Source organism: Nilaparvata lugens, chromosome 6, assembly GCF_014356525.2.
Source record: "Nilaparvata lugens isolate BPH chromosome 6, ASM1435652v1, whole genome shotgun sequence".
Taxonomy (NCBI): domain Eukaryota; kingdom Metazoa; phylum Arthropoda; class Insecta; order Hemiptera; family Delphacidae; genus Nilaparvata; species Nilaparvata lugens.
This window is the reverse complement of record NC_052509.1, coordinates 44,237,148-44,261,312: the sequence shown is the minus strand read 5'-3', so window position 1 is coordinate 44,261,312 and position 24,165 is coordinate 44,237,148. Positions and strand designations below refer to the sequence as shown.

Genomic DNA, 24,165 nt, shown 5'->3' with positions numbered 1-24,165 from the left:
TTACAATCCTATTTTCTTACTCCGATAACATTTGTATACATGAAAATCTTGATAATAAAGTACAACTTTTAAATAGGGAATTGAAGAGAGTTAGTGATATTGATAACTTACTCATCAGGTAGAGGCAAAGCACCTTCTTCTTGTCCAGGAGCATTAACGTGATAAACGGTGAAGTTTTCTAGTAGAGATCGCATTTCATTGTAATTAAAAAAACGCTTGAAAACTGGCTACATCTGCAAAAGGAAACAAAATCAAAACAATTACATAACTTTCACGAAAATATCTATTAATATAGTAAATCTATGAGATCTTAGTAAATTTTATATTCAAGCTAACTTTTAGCTTCTTTGATCATTAAATTTTTGGTGAGGCTACTCTTATTTATCTGGAAATTGAAAATCAAAGTACCATTTTTTTTAACTTATATTCACAACATGTTTCAACATATTAATGCCATTTTCAAGTGAGTGAAATTGATTATTAATATGTTGTGAATGGTTAAAAAAAGGGTAATTCGATTTCTAATTTCTATGATCATTATGCTCATCATGCTACTATGACTCAGGGAACAGTTGCATAAAAATTTAGATCTAGGGGAGAAGATCCCACACGCTAGAGATTGGACAATCACATGGTAAATGGGTGTGAGTTCTACTATAGGAGTTAGGTTCCTGGTTATAATAATTAAAGGGATCAAAGCATGAAGTGCTATGTAATATTTTTGAAAATTTCTAGTTATCAGTGTGGAAGAAGGGGTTATGTGTCAATTAACCTATGGTGAGGACCAGGGAAGCGTGATTATTATAGTGAGCAAAATAACCAGATGCAGAAGGGGCCAAGTACACTAATTACTATAGTGAGCTCCACGTTATAATGGCAGTGAAGAAAGATAGGAGAAAAGCGTTGCTAAGTCTCTCCATTTTGCCACTGAGTGTACTCAGCTGTTACTCAATTCATCCCATTAAATTTGATCTAATAATAATAATAATCATTTCCTTAATGAAATAATCAATTTAATGTCAAATTAATCAAGAAAATATATTTTTTCATAATTTGATTCAAAAATTTGCTTCCATAACTGATTTTTATACAAACCTGAAATGGCGGCTAATTTAAAACAAATTGATACACCAATCTGAATTACAAAACAACAGAAATTAAGTTATTTGGTAGGTATTCTATTCCAATTTCTTTTAAAAATAACAGAGAAATATAAATTTTATTTAAAATAAGTAATTTCAATAGAAATACATAGTTCTGAAATAACCTTTCAATATTATTTATACCGGTATGAGTAGATCTAACCTATAAGTGTAGGCTAACTGAAGCATGGATGTTATAGGATGGTTAGTTATCAACTTTTTAAAAGTCATTTCAGGTATTTTAATTTGGTTTTCTCATACGGTAATGTATAAAAATTACTTCATTGTTTCAAAAATACATTTTAAGTCAATTATAGGACTTGTGTACTAAAGTATTTTGATAGAATGAAGAACAAAAATGGCGGCTGAGAATATTGTTTGTTTACTTTTGTACAGTCACTGTTAAAAGTGAAAATAAAATATTCTGGCAAACGGACAACATTGCAAAGCTAGAGAGAGATAGCACTATCTGTTTTGTTGTATGATAGAAAAGGACAGCAACAGTATTGTCAATCGTACACTGCCATTATAACGTGGACCTCACTATAGTAGTGTAATATGATTTAAGGGTACATTGTTTAATACTAAAGAAGCCCACAAGAATTAAATTAATTTTGTAATAACATAATTACAAAAACTATCATAAAGTCATTTTACGATCAATCGTTCAAATCCTCGAATATCCCTCATGGAGAAAGCATGTATTTGAATGTTCAAACTTCAGTGTTTCAAATTGATACATCATCATCATGTATAACAATAGTACGGTACACTAACAAATTGATCCTCACATCATCACCCCAAATCGTTGAATAGTTCCTGTTTCAATATTCACTTTCTTGGTAAGGGCTACTCGTATTTTTGTAAAATTACTCACTTCAAAATTAAAGTAGAAACATGTTGTGAAAAATGAAATGTGAAAAGGGGTACTTTGATTTTTTCATTTTTCCTGTTTCAAGTTATGTTTTTTTAATATGCTTCACGGAATAGTCACTTATATTTTTAGTTGTCATTTCTAGTCTAAAGAGCCCTTAGCATATTTTTGCTAACTGCAGGAATCAATTAGTATAGTCTAACCGAACTACAATAAAATATAATCAAGAATGAAATGAAGTGATACATAACACATCTAGAAGTTTTTATAGATTAAGGCCGCTCCAGATGCTTGAATTTTGATTTCCAAATCTGCAATATATTTTACAAATTTCCTAACTTCCATTTTCCTTTTGTAGCTTTTACACTTGGGCGTCTAGACCGGTTCATGAATTGGAATAGATGTGAGTTTGACTACTTATAATAGAATAGAAATGAACTTTATTCAACAAAACAATTCAAACAGTTCTCAATCTAGAAAACAAATAAACAGATTGAAAAAATAAACAGTAAATCAGAAGTAAACAGTTCATCAGGCATGGCATTTTGCCGTCAACCGAAGTTGAGCCGGGCCTGATAATTATAATATCTAACTCTTGAGGCAAAGAAAAAGCTTTCATAAATTATATAATAAAGTAATTGACCGAGCGAAGTGAGGTCTTAGATTCAAGTCGACGGTTTGGCATTTCTCTTAATGTTTGAATGTTTATTATGTTGCGCATTTACGGCGAAACGCGGTGATAGATTTTCATGAAATTTTACAGGTATGTTCCTTTTTAAATTGCGCGTCGACGTATCTATATACAAGGTTTTTGGAAATTTTGCATTTGAAGGATAATATAAAAGGAAAAAGGGACCTCCTTCATACCCCAATATTGGAGTAAAAATCATACTATAGAATTCATCATAAATCAGCTGTCTAGTGGACTATAATACTACCAGTTCAAGAACATCAAACATCTTGAAAATGTATTTTTCCATCAACGTTGTAGACAGTTGCAGCCAGACCTGATAACAGCGCTCACACTCACATTCCGGGACGACACGTCTATTATTTATTAATTTTTGAGAAAACATAACAACAGGTCAATGTAACTTACTGAGCGCGAGGTCTACTGTTCACAGAACTACTAGTAATAAGAAATAAATATAAAATTGGCTTAGTTTGCGATTCATAACAAAACATACAGTCTTTGAAAGAATAGATTTTAAATATCAAATATTGAACTCTCACCTGATTCATATGAGGATAGAGAAAAAAATACACCCGTTTTTATCTAATTAATATTACTGTTATATGTGATGGATGCTCGGTAGTAGTATACAAGACCAAAGATTCATATTTATAAAACAATCCATTTATCACAGAGATAATGACAAACGATTAGAGGGGAAAAATTTATAACATTAATAATTGAGCTCTTCTATTATTTGATTTCTATACCTCAGAGCTGCCCTCACATACCCCACCAAAAGTTTCCAATCCTTTCCATCTAAGTATTCTATGACCTCTCTTCTTTCCAGTCTCCACTTATTGAACCATGTCTTTCTTATCTCATCTATAATATTTTAGAGTTGGAGTTTGTGAGTTGGCCTACTTACAATTAAGACCTAGATCGTGGTAGGTGAGTATGGGAGGTTTGGATCGGTTGCCCTGTATGGCGACAAGTACACTCCCACGGTCGGTCTCCACTCGCACCTCCTCTATGCTCGGGTCATCCCTGCTCCTGCTGATCGACCTGGTGCTCGGGTACTGCAGCTCAATGTTCTTCAGTTCAATGTCATCCATACTGTCTGAAGGCATCGTGCTGTAACCAAAACAATGTACATTCAAACATGAAATTCATCTGAAAATATAAGTGGACAAGGAACCATATTTATTTATTTATAATAGATAATGAGAATAGAATGAGGGTTGATGCAACCGGCATTTGCCCTAAGCTGTTTAAAAAGACTCTATTTGGAATAAACAGTTCCTAAGTTATGTTAACTTGATGTGAAACATCATTTACACTTAATTTCTAGTCCAAAGTGACTATATCAACCAAATATTCAGGTGAATAAAGCATGTTTATTTAATTATTTATTTACAAACTCTTTAGAGGCAACAAGTAAAAAGCCACAACTGTCTCTTAAATAGGTTAGCAAAACAAAATCAATGTGTACATTTTCGTATCAAGATAAAATAATAGAAAACTTCCATGAAAGCACTATTTAAAACAATATTATTCTACTTCAAATAACTTTCAAGTACAATAAAATATTCACATGTTATATAGGTCATTATGTCCATATCCACAGGATTGACTTATATGAACTCATAATTAAAAAGTAAATATTATTATTTTTTTTAAATAAAATTCTCAATCATAATAGTTATTGTAGACTCTTCATTTCTAGTTGTAACCTTTAGCGGAACACTCTAATAATTAGGGATATAATAAGAATCTATTGTGGATTGTTGTAATCATTACACAGAGTATTAACATTATCTTGAGAAATTTATGTTTTAGAGCATCGTAAATTCAATTAAAAATGTAATACATTTAAAGCACTGAATATAATTTTTTGAGTGAGTTTTTACATTGAATCGAAAAGATGAACCTAAAAAAAGGTGAAAAAGGAAAAATATCAGTAGAAGAACACTGCTATAGTATTTATAGTATAATTTATAGCATTGCTAATATAGTATTTTTACATAGTAAATTGAATTGAGATTAGGATTCTGGATACATTGGTAACAATACCCTTTCCATGAGAAGTTCTCAAGAAAATCTCAACAACTAACAAAATGACTTGACAAAGATCATAGGAACTATTCACATCGAAAATATAGCGGAAAATTTTCTAGATAACTGGACTATGTAAAACAACAATTACAACAGCAGTAAACAGAGTAAAAGCTCCATTGACCAGGTAAAAGCTCTCCAATTTTAAGAGATATTTCAGTAGGTACAGAACGGGACTTGGAAGCACTCATTCATTACGGCTATAATGTTAATTACAGTGATAGAAGACGCACGCAAAGTTGTTTACTGAATATAGATGCTGCTAGAGTTTAAAACCTTAACTATATTACTTGTTTCTTCATAATAAATAACACTGTAACAGCAACATTGCTGAAACTTCTTTATAGTAATTTTAATTTTTTTTGTTTTTAAATTTCTAGTGCCGGTACTAAAGAACATTATTAATACAGTAATTTCAGTGGCTGCAAACTGGTCAATTTTGTTCCTTACGGTAATTATCATCAACTCTTAATCCAATTCTGTAATGTTTTCTGAAATGTCAATAATTGTTTTATATTAAGGCTGTGCAAAGGCTAGAAATAAACTTTCTATTTTTCAAAGTTTTTCGATTTGTATATCATGCAGCTACAAAATGAGAAAGGTTTCTGAGGAAAACATTTTTTTCCGAACATTACTTTTTGAGATATGAGCGCCTAAAGTTTTTTGGGACAGAATATTTCAAGTTCGGTAAGAGATAAATCCATGAGATTTAGAGGATAGATTGTTACTGTTATTGTTGATTTAATAAAAAAAAAGTTTTCTGAAAATATTGATTTTTGAGAAAGTTATTCGATTTACTAAAAATGAGCAAAATTAACTTAAAATTAATTAAATTAGTTGAGTTATTTCTGGTCATTTTTGGTAAATTGAATAACTTTCTCAAAAATCAATATTTTCAGAAAACTTTTGTTTTACTAGATCAATAATAACAGTAAGAATCCATCCTCTAAATCTCATGGATTTATCTCTTACCGAACTTGACATGTTCTGTTTCAAAAAATTTAAACTTTAGGCGCTTCTATTTCAAAAAGTAATGATCGGGGAAAAATGTTTTCCCGAGAAACCTTTCATGATATACAAATCGAAAAACTTTTAAAAAATATCACCAGTAGAAAGTTTATTTTTAGCCTTTGCACATCCTTAATTGACTTCTTAAGTTTTAATTGAAATTATTTCAGGTACAGAAAGAGATGGTGAAAATTTATGGAGAAGTAGGCTATAATCGTCGCTTTTGATAAACACACTTATCAACACACTTATTTGGCATGTGAATAAAATCACTGAGGACCGTATTTATTAAGGTGCGTACAGATATACGCGCCGCGAACATGAGCAATTAACTTTTAATCAGCTGACTATATCTGTATTTTTACAGAAACGGTATAAGATATATATAAAAAGCTTGGCATCAGCTGATTAAAAGTGAATTGCTCATGTTCGCGTCGCGTAAATCTGTACGCACCTTAAGATAATACTGAAATCATTGAACTCATCTGAGAATGACTTTGAATCATACTTATTGATTGTTAGTGAAGAAAGAGGTTCTCAACCAAGTTCGATTTTGGGAATCGTTCATAAATATGAATCTAAACGTTTTTTTTAAATCTGAGATCGACAAGATCTTAGTAGGAGCCAATAAAGAAGTTCAATATCATAAACAGTTTAGAACACGTCGACCCCATCAAACTTGATGACAAATTACAGGATTTTTTGTTTTTACGTAAGTTGAGTCGTAACTTTGTTCTAGCATACCTGTATGAGGAAATTTAATGATAATAATTTCAATGCAAGTACAGTATTACCTACGAAAAACTGTATAATGTAACTCAAAATTAGCAGACAGTTGAAACAGTGACTCAGAAATGTCACAATTATGTACAAGATGCAGGCTTTAATTTTCTTATCATAGACTTCTTTGCAGTTAGAGAATCGAGAATAATTTCATAATTTTAGGATTTAGAATGTAAATGAAATGGTAAAAATTTATGAAGAAGTAGGCTATAATCGTCGCTTTTGATAAACACACTTATAAACACACGTATTTGGCATGTGAATAAAATCACTGAGGACCGTATTTATTAAGGTGCGTACAGATATACGCGCCGCGAACATGAGCAATTAACTTTTAATCAGCTGACTATATCTGTATTTTTACAGAAACGGTATAAGATATATATAAAAAGCTTGGCATCAGCTGATTAAAAGTGAATTGCTCATGTTCGCGTCGCGTAAATCTGTACGCACCTTAAGATAATACTGAAATCATTGAACTCATCTGAGAATGGCTTTGAATCATACTTATTGATTGTTAGTGAAGAAAGAGGTTCTCAACCAAGTTCGATTTTGGGAATCGTTCATTAATATGAATCTAAACGTTTTTTTTAAATCTGAGATCGACAAGATCTTAGTAGCAGCCAATAAAGAAGTTCAATATCATAAACAGTTTAGAACACGTCGACCCCATCAAACTTGATGACAAATTACAGGATTTTTTGTTTTTACGTAAGTTGAGTCGTAACTTTGTTCTAGCATACCTGTATGAGGAAATTTAATGATAATAATTTCAATGCAAGTACAGTATTACCTACGAAAAACTGTATAATGTAACTCAAAATTAGCAGACAGTTGAAACAGTGACTCAGAAATGTCACAATTATGTACAAGATGCAGGCTTTAATTTTCTTATCATAGACTTCTTTGCAGTTAGAGAATCGAGAATAATTTCATAATTTTAGGATTTAGAATGTAAATGAAATGGTAAAAAGGTCTTGAGAAAGGTTTGAAGGTCCTATTTTGTGAAATCAATAAGGGCGTCTCCTCAGTAACTCACCCCACAAAATGTCAGCCCTAGCACCAAGCCGTCTAGACACGACCAATTTTCAGGGACACCAACCAAACAACAATGCGCAAATACTTCCGAGAGCCTGTCAATTTTTATTGGCATGTCAATCAAAACTGCACATTTGCATCGATCTATTTGATTGTTCAATCTATTTGTAAAGTTGCTATCAGAGAGAAATGCAAATAAATAAGTTTAGCCTGTTTAGACTACAGTTTCAATATCTAAATCATTAGTTACATTCTGTCTACTTCGATTTGAAATTTTATGGCAAATAAATTTAATTGGATTTGAATCTTAGAAATGTCTATGTGAATTTTTGACTTAGCAACATCTTCAGTCATTGCAGATGGAAAAGTACACTTAAAAAATATTACCATGGAGACTTTTATACGATATCATAGTCTGTTATATTGATCTATTTGTAAGGACATTTTTCAAACATTAATTCGTCAGCATGCGTGCATAGTTATCCAAACAATATCAGGTTCCACATTACTTCATATTCAAGTAGCATGAAAATGCTTATAATTGAACACAAATCTGGAAACACAGATGCTACGAACTGCAGCAGAATAGTTTGCGTGATTCAGATACGTTATGCAGGGCAACTTGCAATAGTCACGGAACTATGGAATAAAAGTAGTACGGGAGGGTACAGTGAGTACCAAATTGAAGCGACTTTGAGAGAGGTTATTTCAGTTTTCCAAATATCAGTTGGTGATACCATTGAAGTAGTAAAGAATAATGTATCCACAACAGAAATAAACTAGATTGAGTCACTAAATATGGCTGCGAAGGATGTTGAGAAAATATCACAATCATTCAGTAGCCAGTTAATTTTCAGAGATTGATTGAAAATGTATTCTAGCAATCATTGATTGTATGTATGAGTAGGACTTATATTGCAAAAAGATCCCCTTTTTAGAGTAATGATCAGTGAATATAGAATGTGTACATTCTGATTCATTCATTGAGTTGCATTGTTGCATCAAATCGTTTGGAATAGGTTCAATAATGATTACAATTTTATACTTGATAAAATCGACTCACAGTTATTGTTCTTTCAAGAACATAGTTAATTCAAAGTGAAAATCGGCATTCCAGTTGGTGATGGATTACGAGATTAGCAATTTTAAAAATAACCATTATTCGGAACATTTTTTTGAAAGATTTTTTCTTAAAAGAACGCTTATAAGGTAGAACGATTAAATTCAAAGCTGAATCTACGTATCAATAACGATCTATTCACTTGAAGAAACAGAAATTAATACACAAAGAATACAGACGTTATAGCAACATGATGAAAGATGCACTTTTTCACTCCATTTATCACGAAAACATTTATTAGGAAGAGTCTCATTTCCAGAAGGTTAATAATTTGCTTTATCAGGGCGATCATTCATCGATTCGCATTCAGCGACAAGCGAAAAAGAAGAAAACTCTTGTAAGGAACGAAATTGAGGAACGGAAACGTTTTTCTCAAGTCTAGCTACTATTGGATTTCCTTGTAATGAGAAAATTTCTTTGGTTCACTGCCAGGGAGAGAGCAAAGTTGAATCATTTACAAACTGTCTGCTACATTCTTTCCAGCGAAGAACACCAGCTCAAGTGAAACGCAATTTATTCTAGAGTTCTTCGAACTATTTCTGAGAGCTGTGATTATGTGATTAATTAATTTCTGCACATGTCAGATGCATGCGAACCCCTCTCAGAGTCACAAATGTAGTGGAGTTTCAACAATCACAAAAGTATGATAGTATCAGAGTAGAAGTAGAGGTTACCACGATAGAAATGATCTTTTAAAATCAATATAAATGTGTACTGTTGAAGTATCATAATCAACTGGCTTACATCATGATTTTTATAAGACTGTACAGCAGATTTTCTTATGTGAAGTAGCAATATTGTGAATTGTATATGTGAAAATAATACATAATTTACAATAAATTTGATAAAACGAATGGGAAATGTGAAAATACATCTCCTCAAGGATTTTAATTTTAAAAAAATTCTCAATCAATTTTCAAGGTGAAAGACAAATAAAGCTTATTATGAAATAGAGGCTATATTAACTATTATACAGAATCTTATCTTCTAATCACCAAGAATTAATTAAACAAAGTTATATTGAAGTGCAACATGACTGATTCTATTCTCCTAGTACTTGATTGACAAACCCGATTCTATAGTAGAATCAGAAGTTAGAACTGAACTTCTGGATCTACATACTGCAATTTATGAATTCATTAACAACAGTAGTCACAAATTGGAGGTAATATTATTTGTTATTGAGTTATTTCTCAATAACTTTATACCGAACAAATTCTCATTAATAAATGGGTGGATCTAAAATAGTGAGTTCTTATTGAAACGTTTCATATTCATCGACTTTTAGTGAAGATCAATACAACAGTACTTTTATGATTACAGTGATAATATAATTATTATTATTATTGACGTACAATTGGGAAAGATGCAGAATAATGACGTGAGCGTTGGAAATACGTCAAATAAAATGAGTGTTTGTATTGCACGTAGTAGATAGCTAGTCAAGTACTGTAGGCTACTTACTACAACTCAGGGCACGTGCTTAAATACTATAAAAGCTACGTGTAGTACTATTGTCTAGTATTAAACGACATCCTCTTTACGATTATGTGTTTTGAATTATATTTCCTGTACAAGACTAACTGAAGACCTACTGTAAAAGACACAGGACGGAAACCGTTTGGGAAGGAAGTTTGCCTGTTGTTAAAAGCCTAGAGTCATTGTCTTCTCGAACGCAATGATATGAGAAAATCGATTTGTTGTCAAAGGGAAAGGCGATATCGATAATGAAGTTAATCAACCAGGATGGGCCTGGGTAATGAATTATTGCATTTGCGTTGGCATGTGTAGTGGAAATATAGGGGTCGCCTAGCGATAGTTCTCTTGAATTATCCAGTAATGAACTCCTTCCACCACCTTTAAATACATTTTAGAAAGTGGTGGTAGCTCTTTAAATATTTTTAGAGCAGTTCACAGTTCGCTAATGAAGAGATGACAAAAAAGTGAACGAGAGAAAACTTATATTGAATACAGTTGGACGATTTTCTATGTGTTCAGAAATTCATTAGAATGCTCAACAACTGTAGAAAATCAAGCTCAGTAATTCGATCAAGCAAGAAGCTCAGATAAAATTGAATAAAACTGTTTTGAATGGAGAAATTCAATTTGTGGTAAAGGAATAAGAAGATTCACCCTCCACTCTGCCACAATAATTATTATGATGTACTATACCAAAAAATTGATATTTTTGAATTTAAACTCTCAGATCTAGCCTAGATTCATCATTTATCATTACAAGATAGCTTGTGCAAGGTTTCTTTCTGCCTTGCTCTTACCTTCAAAGATTATATAGAGATTATAGAGGGGTATCATAATAGGGACTAAATTTATTATTAGCAACCTCTTCTGTATGTGTATTAATTAAAGTATGTATATGCGTTTGTGAATGAAATCGTCTGGATGAAAATCTTTGGCATTCAAGAAATTATTATTATTAAAGCAAAGTTAATTAAATTCAAGGTCAATATCTAAATTCAATATCTAAATATTTTTGATAAGCTGACATTAAACAAGGAGTTTTTCCAAGTAGAAGACCACTAAATTAGTGCAATATCCATCCACTATTGTATCAGTGGAAAAACCGTATTAAAACCAGCCAAAGAGGTCTGTGAACTTTGGAGATAAACCAAGTCTTGACCGGTTCATTGAGCTTATAAAAGAATATGTCAACCAAATGCCTCTATGTTTTAAAAGCAAACGTCAACATCATTACGCCAGTAATTGCTTACAAGGAATGCGTTTAAACCCTACATGTTTATTTGCGGCTACTTTATCTTGCTTTCAGATATAACTGTAAACGTAATCAGACCTCTCAGATGCATTAAAATGTACTCTCCTAATCAGAGCTTACATACTTGCTTTTCAGAAAATTGGCACTTTCTGAAAACTACTTTCAGAGGAATCGTGTGGGTCACATACAACCAGAAATACGGTTATCATAATTGTTGTGTGGAGTTATGAGCACATTCAATGCATGTATCAGGGGACTATTGAACTACTCTCAAGTTCGAAACAATATTTTTATAGACTGATCATGAGTTCGAAAAATAAAAACCGGTAATATGGGTGAATAGAGAGAATACTGGATATAAAATAGCTTCAGACTTGCATGGAGGATGTAGGGAATATAATATTGTATATGAAACCTCAACTACATAACCATAGTGATGGACTGATAATAACACTAATCTTGTCTATTACAAGAATTAGAATAATAGCGACCCCAACACAACACAGCTCAACGCACTACTTGAAATTTTCTAGTAGGGACTTGTCGAGAAACAAGTTGATAAATTGGGCTAGAAATCCTGTGGAACAGGAGTCAGTGAAATTAAAATAGCAATACTGTAAGAACCACATGTATTTCTGAAAATAGAAATGACTATTTGTGGAATAACATTTTGCAAATCACCAAAACGTAATTATTGGGTTCAGCTTTCATGACAATAACTCAACCGAGTGAAACTTTGATGACAGTATGTAGTGCGACTAATTGCAAGAGTTTCAAGGGGTAGGCCTACTGAGCAATAAATCATTGTACTGAGCGCGTTATTGAAAATAATCGAAACTCATGTAGGAGTGAGTGAACTTCAAATTACTCACAAACCAACAGTTTATATTAACCGTCAATAGAGAAGATACAATAAAAATGAAATACATCAATTAGAAATATAATAAATTGTCAAAAATAGTGTACTGGATACACTAAAAGTAGTGTAATAGAAGAACAGTGTAGAAGACTGATAATTCGAAGAATGACTGTCATCCGCATTCATTTTTCTCGCATATTTTCCCGTTTTCACAAGTACGTTTCTACGTTTTCATTCTTGAATATAACCAGTTTGCATTACTGGAGAGTATAGCAATAAATCCCTATTCAGAGAGATGCCAACCTATATTTTCAACTGAGGGGTAAGTGAACTATTCTCTTTCAGTTTTCACATTAACAAAACTTACAGTACCATAAAAAAATCATAGCTTAGCTGTGATTTTTCAACCCAGAACTTTGCTTTCAGGCTTATTTGTTAAGCTTTCCATCGAAACAAAACAACACGGATTCACGGATGTTGAATGTAGCCATGTCCAACCGTTTCCAATCTGTATGCAACGAGGATCCATCAACAGGAAAGACAGGAAGTATGGGTCATAAGCGGAAATCATTCGAGACAGAAAGAGATGATCAGGGGGAGGGTGAAGCAAAATGATAAAGTAGAAGAGAAAAAGAGAATTGGAGTTGAGGTTTCAAAGGCGAATCACCCAGGAAGAAGGAGATAATCAGGAGTGGATGAAAGCGGAGGATGACTTGATAGAGAAACATAAAGGAAGAGAGAATTTACGTTTTCAAGTTTGGGTCGTGAGAGGGTGATCATCCATAAAGAAAGAGGTGATTAGAGAGATGAAAGAGAAGATGATGACGTAATCGTGGAACGAGGAGAGAGAGAAAATGAATTGGAAAGGAGGAAGAAGAAGAGGGAAATGAAAAAGATTGGCTGAATTTGTGAGTGTACGGACAGAGAGTTACTGATGAAACCAGAGAGAATCCCCAAAGTAGAAACTTTGATCATGGAGCTCAAATAGCAGACTATAACTCACTGGTTACTCAGCGGCAAAAACAAAACACTGCGGAAAACAGAAGAAAAACAAAATTTAATCCCGTTTATTAGGTGTCTGACTAGTGAGTTACAATGGCTTCTATAGAGCTCTGGATACCCCTATTATCGTACTGAATGGATTAACATGTACTGGCAACCAAATGACGAGTCACTTGGAAGAATATTGGGAAGCATAAATTTACTCAATAATTCAGTTTACTGAATATTTATTACTTTCAACAAAGTAACCAAGTAACCTAAGCAATAACCAAGTTCCCTTTTAGCTTTATGAGCTTAGGTAAAGTTCAACAGTTAACAATATTCCAATTGGCTTATTAGAATGTGAACTATTGTTTGAAATACTTTAAAGTGAATTTTCAATTTACGTCATTAATAACAGCTTTGTTTGCAGATAAGGAAAACATATTGATATCTTCTATCGTCTAGAATCCATGATTATCTGACATTATACAGTATATTATATGATATTAGGTATATTACATGAAGAAATTATCTTTTGACGAAATTTTCCAGAAATATAATACTAATATAATATCTGAGATTTAATACATTATAAATTATATGAAATGGGGAAATTATATTTTGATGAAATTTGCCAGGAATATACTAATCTATTTTATACACAGAACATTCCCACTATTGTATGATTGGGTATTTTCTTATGAACAATGGCAACTTGGAAAACACTTTATATAGTATACAGTTCATTGAAAATACCACGATAAAAACAGTATTAGAAGGAAAATGAACAGATTCATATTGAAATGAGATGGAAGTTTGCTATATTGAATCTCATCTCTTGATAATTAGTGAAATAGCTGATAGAAAGGTCCATTCATTAACTTTTTATCAGAAAAGTTCAATAAATTTCCTGAAAAACAGAAGCGCTTACTCCAGTGTTTTGGGTCGATTCGAATCTTTTACACTGGAATCAGGACAGATTTGTTGGGGTGAATTAGGTTGGGGAAGGAGCTATGGAATTCTCAATTCAGAAGTCCTTGCTCCAGTTTTATTGTGACCTAAAAACTACCAAAGTAGCAAGAATTCGATTAAATTTTGAACAGAGTACATTTCAAAGTGCAGAGACTGCACTTGAACTATGGAAATCGAGAAATCTCTTTTGAACAGAGGGGATGTTACTTTCCGTCTTAGAGAACGAGTCCAATTAGACACATGAATACTAGTGGAGAACACTCTTGAAAACGACGAATGATGATCAATATTGACAACTCGGTGTTGAATAGGATAGCACACATAATATGAAGAGACCAATGTGACAGTCTGCAAGCTGCACGCTTTTCAGAGTACAAGCTGAACAATAGGTGACAAAGCCAGAGTCTGTCACTGGCAACATTTGAAAGGACGTCAAAACAGTGAACTGTGCTATGAAACGCTATTCAGTCTGTGAAGACACGTGAAACGTAAAATTCAATTGAAAGCACATTCATTTTGGTAGAAGACGTAATTCAGGAAAGATGTTGACAGTCAAGACTGCACCCAATTATAATCCTCAATAAAAAGATATGAATGAAGGACTCACCCAGCTATAACTGTCAAAATTTTCAAAATGATAATCATGATTTGGTACACATTATCATCAACATATGTGATAAGAGGTTGTTGATAGATGAGCTCAACTACATCTGTAGAACTAAATGTATAGGGTTATATTATATAATATATCATTGTTGGCCTATTTATGGAATGAAGCTTATCGGGATAAGCTACAATATCAGTAACACAGCTTATCTCATAACAAACATTACGAGCATGTATTACTAATAATATTGTACCTATAAACAGGCATGACAATTGTTGAATGATGCTTTGTTTGTTTACGATTTTCGTATCATACAATGACTTTGTAAATACGTATTTGGTAGAATAGATTAAGGAACCGGAAAGCCTGTATGAACTTGATAGTTGAGAATGAGATAAGCTAAGCAACACCACAACAATGCTTTGAAACGAGGAACTTGAATAGAAGCCTCACTTCGCCTTTCAAAGCACTTCTGGAATTCTCACTTGAATAATATCTAAATCTACAACTTTTCGGGAGAAGAGAATCCTGAATGTATTATTAACACTTCAATGATTCCTTGGAAGTTTCAAGATAAACAAATTCTGATAATGCAATATGAATTATTCACACTCACTCCACTCTCATGGAGCTTTTCATTCGAATTTTCCCGCATCCAGATTTCAATAGCAAATTTCAATATTTCTTTTGGTTTTGCGTAGATAGAATAAATGTAAGAATTTCATCAGCATTATTGTGAGAGAGCTGGTTACTGTATAAATTTGAACAGAATCGTATTAAGTAATCCATATTATTTGTAATATACCAATATTTGGATAGATTCAGAAAGAGACGTTAACCTAAGGATATACTTGACTAGCATGATAGTCAAATAAAAAATATAAATTTGATATGATTTAAAATTTACTACTGGACGATAATGGGAAGTTTAACTAGCGATTAGTGAGTTAGGCCTATATGAACTTGTAAATTGAATTTTGTCCGATTATATTTCAGTGAATAGCCTGTCGACTTATTGAATAGGATACTGATATTCAGCATTGAGTTAATTTCTAGAGTGATATCACAACGTTTCTACTTCATTTGTTATCTATTTTGTAATTTTGTACTACATCATAATTATGATATAATAGTTGAGCTGTTTCATCGATCGATATGATTCATGGCCATAAAAATTGAATCAAGAATTTTTCACATGAGATCATTTCTTCTAGTATAAACACATTTCTACAAACTCGTGATGACATCCAACGCATTTAATCAAAAACGTAGGATGACAAACTATGGAAGCGATGTCATCCTAGCTCTGAAAGAATGTGAGGACGTAAAAGGTGAATTCGGTGAGAAAATGTGACTGGGAGACAGGAGACAGACAATTTGTCATTGGATAGCGGCAAATTACTTGCGAAATGGACCACACCAAATCCTAGCTGCAGCACATGCGAGGTGTGCTAAAGGGAGACCTTATTCTGCCAAGGCTGTTTTGTGAAGATAACGCCAGCGAACCTTTTCTCGTTCATTAAATTAGAATTGAGCTTGAGCCTCTATAGTGTTCATGTATTTAAAACAAATTTTCAACTATAACAATGTGAATTAGATTGGTCTCAAGATTGAATGAATTCGGTTTTGAATCAAATTAATTTTAGGACATTGCATTTCTGGAGCGTACAACTTTTATCACAGTAGTTCCGTTTTGTTTTTGTTTTCAAGATTTGTGAGCAGAATTACTTATTGTCAAAGAAACATACATTATAATATGCGATCCAAAAAGGCTAATCCTTATTAGTTTGAAGTTAGAGAAACACAAATTATGAATAAATTATAACAAGAAAACCTTACTAAACGTAAAAATAGAAAATAGAATTAATTTTTTGATACATTTGAATATTCCTAAATTATTTGATGAAATATCTACATTATATCTATCTATATATATATATATATATGAATGCAGTTCATAAAATACTGTTGAACAGCATAGGGTTCATAACCATAATGATTTGTTGTGAACTATCGTGAAGCACTTCATATCTTCATTCGGGTTCAAGCAATTTGACCTTCTAACCAACAAATCAATTATTAATAAAATACTCCAGAAATGTACAAGTTGCATGATAATTTGGAGCAGAAATGTATCAAATGTTGCATAGAAATATACTTGTAACACAAAAATCGTCGATTTGAAATCATTATTCCTTCCTTTCAACTGAAACGTTCCAAAATACCTCCAAAAACTTATTTCAATAGACCTTTGTACCTTTTGAGGACATTCTATCTCAATTAAGAAAAAAAAAACATCGCAACCAAACTTTTGAGTAAGAATGAACCACTTGATTAATGATACTTCTGGGCATCAAATTTGAATATCTTATGTGATGAAATAGAATAGAAGATAGTTCTGACGGATTGTAAATATGAATGAGCAACATCACAAATATCATTTTCTGATAAGGATTAACCGAATAGGAAAGAGCAATGACCATTGGACCTGATCAATTATGAATTAGGAGCAGATAGGCACTTGTCATCAAACTGTAAGTTTCAAAATTAACCTGATAGGAATGAACAAAGATCATTGGGACTGTCAGGCGATTGTCCAATCAACGCTGGAAGAACAGGTAGAAAATGATCGATCGGATCGGAGCAATTTCCTAATGAGACGCTCGCGTGTTCTGAAAACGCTAAACAGCTGAAGACTTCTCTTTCTCTATCTGAGAGCTGAGACTACAATGGAACCGATTCGACCTAGAGCTGTGCTGGGCTGCCAGTACTACTTATTGCCTATCCTCCCCCCCCCTGGAGAATTCCAACCAGGTCATCCAAAGTACATACTCTACACGGTACATACTCTTCAATTAACTAAATGCTTGCAGCGAAGATAATTTCTAGAGTTGAAGTGGAATCTGTCAATAGCATATTACGTTGAAATAGATTGATTTTCCAAAAAAAATCCTATAAATATTCAGTTCAAACGAATAGTCTACATTACTTGATTCAAATTTCTCAGGATAAAGGCTTTACTGATATTCTATTAAAATACTAGCACCAAATTATGTTGACGTGAAATTCTCACGTGTGTTATAATTCTTCAAAGTTCATCCAAGCGATCACTACTGTTGTTTATAGAAAACAATTCTCTTCAAAATATGAGGATGACATTTTTAATTAAGAATTCTGAAGATGTTAATGATAGAAGACTTCAGAAAAAGTATTCAAGGAGAATGTATTTAAACCTTCTGAATAATTCTAGAATGGGATTAAGTAGTAATTAAGAGATGGTGATAATTATTAAAAATTATATACTTCATGTGAGAAATTGGAGGGCGGAGGCAAGGGATCGGGATGGATGGACAGGCAAGATTGAGGAGGCCAGGGCTCGATTTGTGATGTTGGGCCATCGAAGAGAGAGAGAGAGAGATAGAGCGATAGATACAAATTTTACAAAGTAGGGTATTTTAAATAAATGTACTTTGTAAAAGATCTGTTCAACCATCACAACATATTCAATCATTGAGTTTATTTATCTGTAAAAAATTATATTTCTTGTAAAATGCTGCTTCTCCTTCCGAATTAGCTCAATTTTCATACACTAAAGCAACGAACATAATACACGTTTGATGTAGAAGTAGGAGAGGCGAATTATTACACGACGCACTAAATGCCTGATTTATGACCACACCGATCACAATTTTTTGAGGTTTCTCATAAACAAATCCCATATCGTCCTACTTTTTCAAAAGATATGACTGACGATACGTGAATCGAAGGTGAGACTTGTGATGTGACTCACAAAGCAAGGTCACACCTGAGAGTGTTTGACAAGTTTGACCGCCAAGGCCTTTCACAGTTCATAAAACGCAGTAGTTGGTCGATTGAGGCCTGGTATAACTATACAACTAAATAATGTATCTAGTAGGCTATCTGCATATTTTTCTAGTCAGTATACAACTCATAGTGATGAAGAAAAAACTTTCGATCCAGGAGACGTAATCGAGACTTATGCAACAGAAACAGGGATATGCAATGTAATTTATACACCCAGACATGAGATAAAAGTAGCGGTTTTGAACGATTTGGTTACATCTTGAAGTTGACCACATTATTCTAGGTTTTACTAAACCTGTTTCTGAATGCAATAATTCTTCTTATTCGCGACTGAAGATGTATTTTCTGTAGGAAAATTAGATAGCTTTGTAAAGCTTCAACACATTGGACAAGGATTGTCTGAGAGAATTTGCAAGTATCCAATATTTATTCAGAATTTTAGAGATGTGTTCTACAAGGTGAACCATGTCCTGAAATAAGACACATCCCTGAATCCCATCCATTGAAGTAAATATGGGAATAATAAACAACTTCCCATTCAAAACATTTTCATGGATCTAATGAGCTGATACGAAATAAGTGATTTATTGTGCTCCACCACAGCTAAAAGTGGAGCATAGATAATAATCAACAAAAAGAATTAAGATTGACTTAAGATTCATACTAGTGATTTCGGGAGTTGAGTAAAGGGAGTTTACATATTCCAGTACTATTCATATTCGATATTAATTGTTAGATATGAGTTTTCATATGGAAAGATTGCCATTATGTGGACAATCTTCAACTCGTATTTTGACATAATTTAAAGTAGCGTGGAGTAATTTGAAATTTTCAAATTATTTATGAACTGTCACAGTTTGAAGTATATGACATTATAACTAGGTATTAATAATCTTGAAAGAACATTAAACAAAATACGAACTAACATGTAAAGTAAAATGATGACAGAAGAAATCTACAATAAATCTAATTTCAGAAAGATTGACCATAAAAGTGATTATCGTTTCAATTGACTCATTCAACCGTAAATTGGAAATGTTAACCTTGAGATTTAGTATCAGCTACTTTTGTTTTCAACACTCAAATAATTGAACTATCGTTAACTACAGTTGAGTGAAAAAATAGCGGGGATCGATTTCCAAGGTTGAATACCTACAATCTTCCCATTTCAATATATTTCTTTCTAGTGTCGTTAACTAAGTTCCCCTGATTACTGGTCGCATTAATCACTGATGTTATAAGTTACTAAAACTATCTATTTTTTATTGCAATATCAGGTAGGCTACTATCAGTACTAGTTCATCAACAATTTGTTATAGTAGCCCCATAGATCCAAGTTCCATGGATTATAATTACTTCATGACACTTCACTACTTTCTATAGTGTGCAAACAGAATAATTATTATCTTTACATCAAAAATTGGTGGGTTACAAAGCTATCATAATCTCATGATACTGATAGTCGGATTACACAACTTGTTTATGTTTATCTACATCCAACTGTCGCTTCTCTCATAATAATTATTTTTAAATGATAAGAGCTAGTAAATCACAAGAAATAAAAAGGTTTTCAAGTGAGAAAACTTGGTAATTTTATAGTGGAAGACAGATAAAGTGGAATATTTGTAGATGCGGTCAAAATGGTATAGCAATACCTGGGTATTGACCACATCTAGCACCAATCAACTTCAAAGGAATTCAAGCTAAAAATAAGGTAACCTGATGGAGCATATAGATCGTTATTGATAGCAGCTTACAGTATTGGTTACAACCGCAAACATTTTTCGATGAAAAACATCTATACTTGATATCTGTGAAACATTTTGTACTAAAAATTTTGTATATTATTTTTCAGACCTGTAAGTAATCCAATAAGAGGGTAAAGTGAGAGATTTCCTGAAATATGGAGGCCTACTATAATGTCCTCCAGCACCCGAAACCAAAACTATACTGGGTACAAGACCCACTAAAAATATTGAATAGCATCAAAATGTATCAAATTATAGATTCAGGTGGTTTTCTCAATAAACATTCTTAAGAGGATGTTCATTATGTCAAGAACAGAGAACCAAATTTGAAGCTTACGCAGTCAGGCTTATGCATGTTCAGTATTTGATACTGAAGAAAACAATAGTCACATAGTAAATAGTTACCAATAAAAATCTAATTTTAAGAATTTATAGAATTCATATCTGCATTCTCTTTAATAGTGCATAGTTACATATCATATCATAGCAAGTAATATCCAGCCCAAAAATAATTTATATACGGTATACCTGTAGCCATATTTATCGTCTTTTATGTATATTTAGCCCACAGGCACAGCGTGTCATATTAAATCCTCAAACCCAGTACAGAAAAAGAATTTCGACAAGGTATTTGTATTTTGTGAAGGTACTGTATTAGTATTTTTCAAGGTATGTGTAAAGAGAGTCGAGACTGACGTATTAAAACGGCGAACTGAATTTATTGATAAGCGTCAATGAATTACTCATCAACGATCAGACAAAAGCACGGTGACATATAGATAAAATTGCATAAGAAACAACAATAATTATCTAAATTGGAACACTCGAGGAGCCTATTACGTAGTCGATCAATGCGTCGAATAATATTATTTTGTCGATTGCTGACAGGAGGTCTTTGCATTGACAAAGCAAATCGGACTCCAAAAACGCAGTCTTCCACACAATGTGAGGAAGACATGTTTACTTAGTAAAAGGGGTTGTCTGGTTCGATCAATAGAATCCAACTTGGATGACAACAGCACCAAAGCCACCGTGTCTCATCATTTATTTACATCCAACGATCCAATAAGTTGCGGTTATACTGTGCAAGTGCCCTCATATCGGACCCGGCAACCGTGCTCAAACGAACTTGTTTTTTCGCTCCAACGACTTTTATTTAGCTGGGAGATAGCATTGCATTTATCACATCAGGAAATTCATTGAGAGGAAACCAGTAGAATGTACTATTATTTTATATTAGTTCTATCTACTGTATAAATTTCATAGTCTACTAAAAACAATAACGATTTGACCTCTATGAGATAGATTTCTGTGACACCACCTTTCAGCAACTGAAGACTGACACGTTAGATATTGAAAACATATATATTTTAACACGGTTAAGTTAGTGTTAAGGAAGTAATTGTGTACTAAATTGCGGAACAATAAACAACAGGAAATTTATTGAGAGGGAGAATAAAGGAATAAAATTATGAACAACTAAAAAAAAGCCTATAATGAACTACATAATCAAATATGAGTCTCATCTATTTTATTTTTAACAACATCAGTACCTGTTTATTAATCTATTTATAATTAGTTTGAAATGACGTTTCATTGACGTTTCAAACGTTCCATTGACGACTGTAATGCATACTTGTCCAGTTAATTAAAGATGAACAAATTACCAGAAACAAGTAACATTGCATGTCCTAAATAATCAATAGTTAACATTAAGACGAATATGTAATATATAAGATCAGAAAGATCTCTGGACAACCAAATTCACTAATAGTGAAGTGATTTTACAAAATAACATTTATTTTAGAACAAAATCGAAAAAAAAAATAGAATATATATTATTACGAAGCTCCCAGCCTGAGGACCATCAAAAGTTTTGAAAATAAGTAGTTTATGATTAACATTGATAGAAGGGTGAATGCTACATTGTACTTATAAAAACAGAAACTGAAAAAAGGTGAAATAATAACAGATCATATATAATTGGAGATTTGAGGATTTTTATCAATGGTGTATGTTTTAGTTGTTAAATAAGTTGGGTTTCTCTGGAATAAAGCACGTGACCCTCTCCAAAAACGAATCGCTTTGAAGATGTTTCTTCCAGCTCCCAATTTCTTTTTTCATAATAAAATGCCAGGTGCTTCTGTTTGGTGGAGCAGCTGTGTTGGGAACAAAGGTTCGATCAAATACCGTCAGTTTTCGCCCACTGCTTCAAGTCAGGTCGGCACCTGATTTGTATACCTGACACATGTTTTGAAGAGATGAAAACACGCATCTGCTCTTCCATCTCTCCAGCTCGGTTAAAAAGCTTACAATCTTTGAAATCACTGTGAGCATTCAACATAACACTTACTAGTAGTTCTATGAACAGTAGACCTCACGCAGTATTCTCATCCACAAGTACCTGATGTCACTTGTTTTAAATGTTAACAAACTCAGTTCACGTTTTAAAATCCATATAGACTATAGAATTATTCATCATAAATCAGCTGACAAGTGATTACAAAGATGTGTGGAGAAGCCAGTCTATTACTGTATTTGTTTAAGGTCTATAGTTTCAATCAGAGACCTTAAAGAGGTATGCATCTGAAACTATAGAACTTATACAAATACAGTAATAGACTGGCTTCTCCACACATCTGTGTAATCACTTGTCAGCTGATTTATGATGAATAATTCTATAGTCTGATTTTTAAGGCCATTCCACACAGCACGTGGCGTGCGTGGCTGGACGCACGCCACGCCGGCCACGCTAGCCACATGCCAAATCACACCGCCACGACTGTTGCGATGCTATACCGGCCACGTTTCCCGTCAGAATGCAGGAAGATGTCAACTCCGCCGCCCCGTGGTGTGAATCTGGATTTTCTTGTGACTTACCTTGGTTTGATGACTCCAGCAGCAGCAGCAGTAGTAGTGATAATAAGCTGGTTTTATTGTATTCGGTGACAGCACGGGACCAGTGGGTACATCCAATCAATAAAAAAAAAGGAAGACCTATGGCGAATTCCATCATTTAATGCGCGACCTTTTCTTTTTCTTTTTCTTTTTTGAAAGTGTATGCTAATTTTTTGTTTGAAGTGTTTGCTATTTTTTTTTTGTTTCAACAGTTACTTTTTTTCTGGTTCTCTCTAATTGGAGTGCTTACTGAATGCTCGTTGCTAGCGCACAAACTTTGTTTTGCTTGCAACGCCAATATTATATATTTTATTATTATTTAGTTTCAATAAAAGCTTTTGTATTTTTGTTAGTAAATTTCTAATGTATGAAACTGAATTTTGTTTTCCATGTTTTGTGAATTATTTATATGAATTTGGCAATAAATTTAATTTGATTTGCCCCTTGAGGCTGAAAATGATAGTATACGTTCTATACGATAGTATACTACGTCTAGTATACGTTCTGCGCATGCTCGGACCAAAACGTGGCCGGACACGTTTGAAAAGATCGCTCAGAGAGCGAACGGTAGCCACGCGTGGCTAGTATAGCAAGCGTTGCCGCGTGGCCGTGGCTGCTATGTGAATTGCATCATTTGATTAGCTGGGAAGCGATGTTTTGAAAAGTAGCTAGCGTGCGTCCAGCCACGCACGCCATGTGCTGTGTGGAATGGCCTTTACTCTAATATTGGCGTATGAAGGAGGCTTCATTTTCCTTTTATATTATCCTTGAGATACAAAATTTCCAAA

General features: G+C 33.1%; 1 protein-coding gene across 1 annotated transcript in view; it reads right to left on the bottom strand.

The window, feature by feature from the left end:
- LOC111045004 (protein NDRG3) overlaps window positions 1-24,165 on the bottom strand; it is a 75,781-nt gene that overhangs the window by 22,706 nt on the left and 28,910 nt on the right. Inside the window, 3 exon segments of the mRNA XM_039430869.1 lie at window positions 112-212; window positions 214-233; window positions 3,618-3,823. Of these exon segments, the coding sequence (XP_039286803.1) occupies window positions 112-212; window positions 214-233; window positions 3,618-3,823 (327 nt within the window).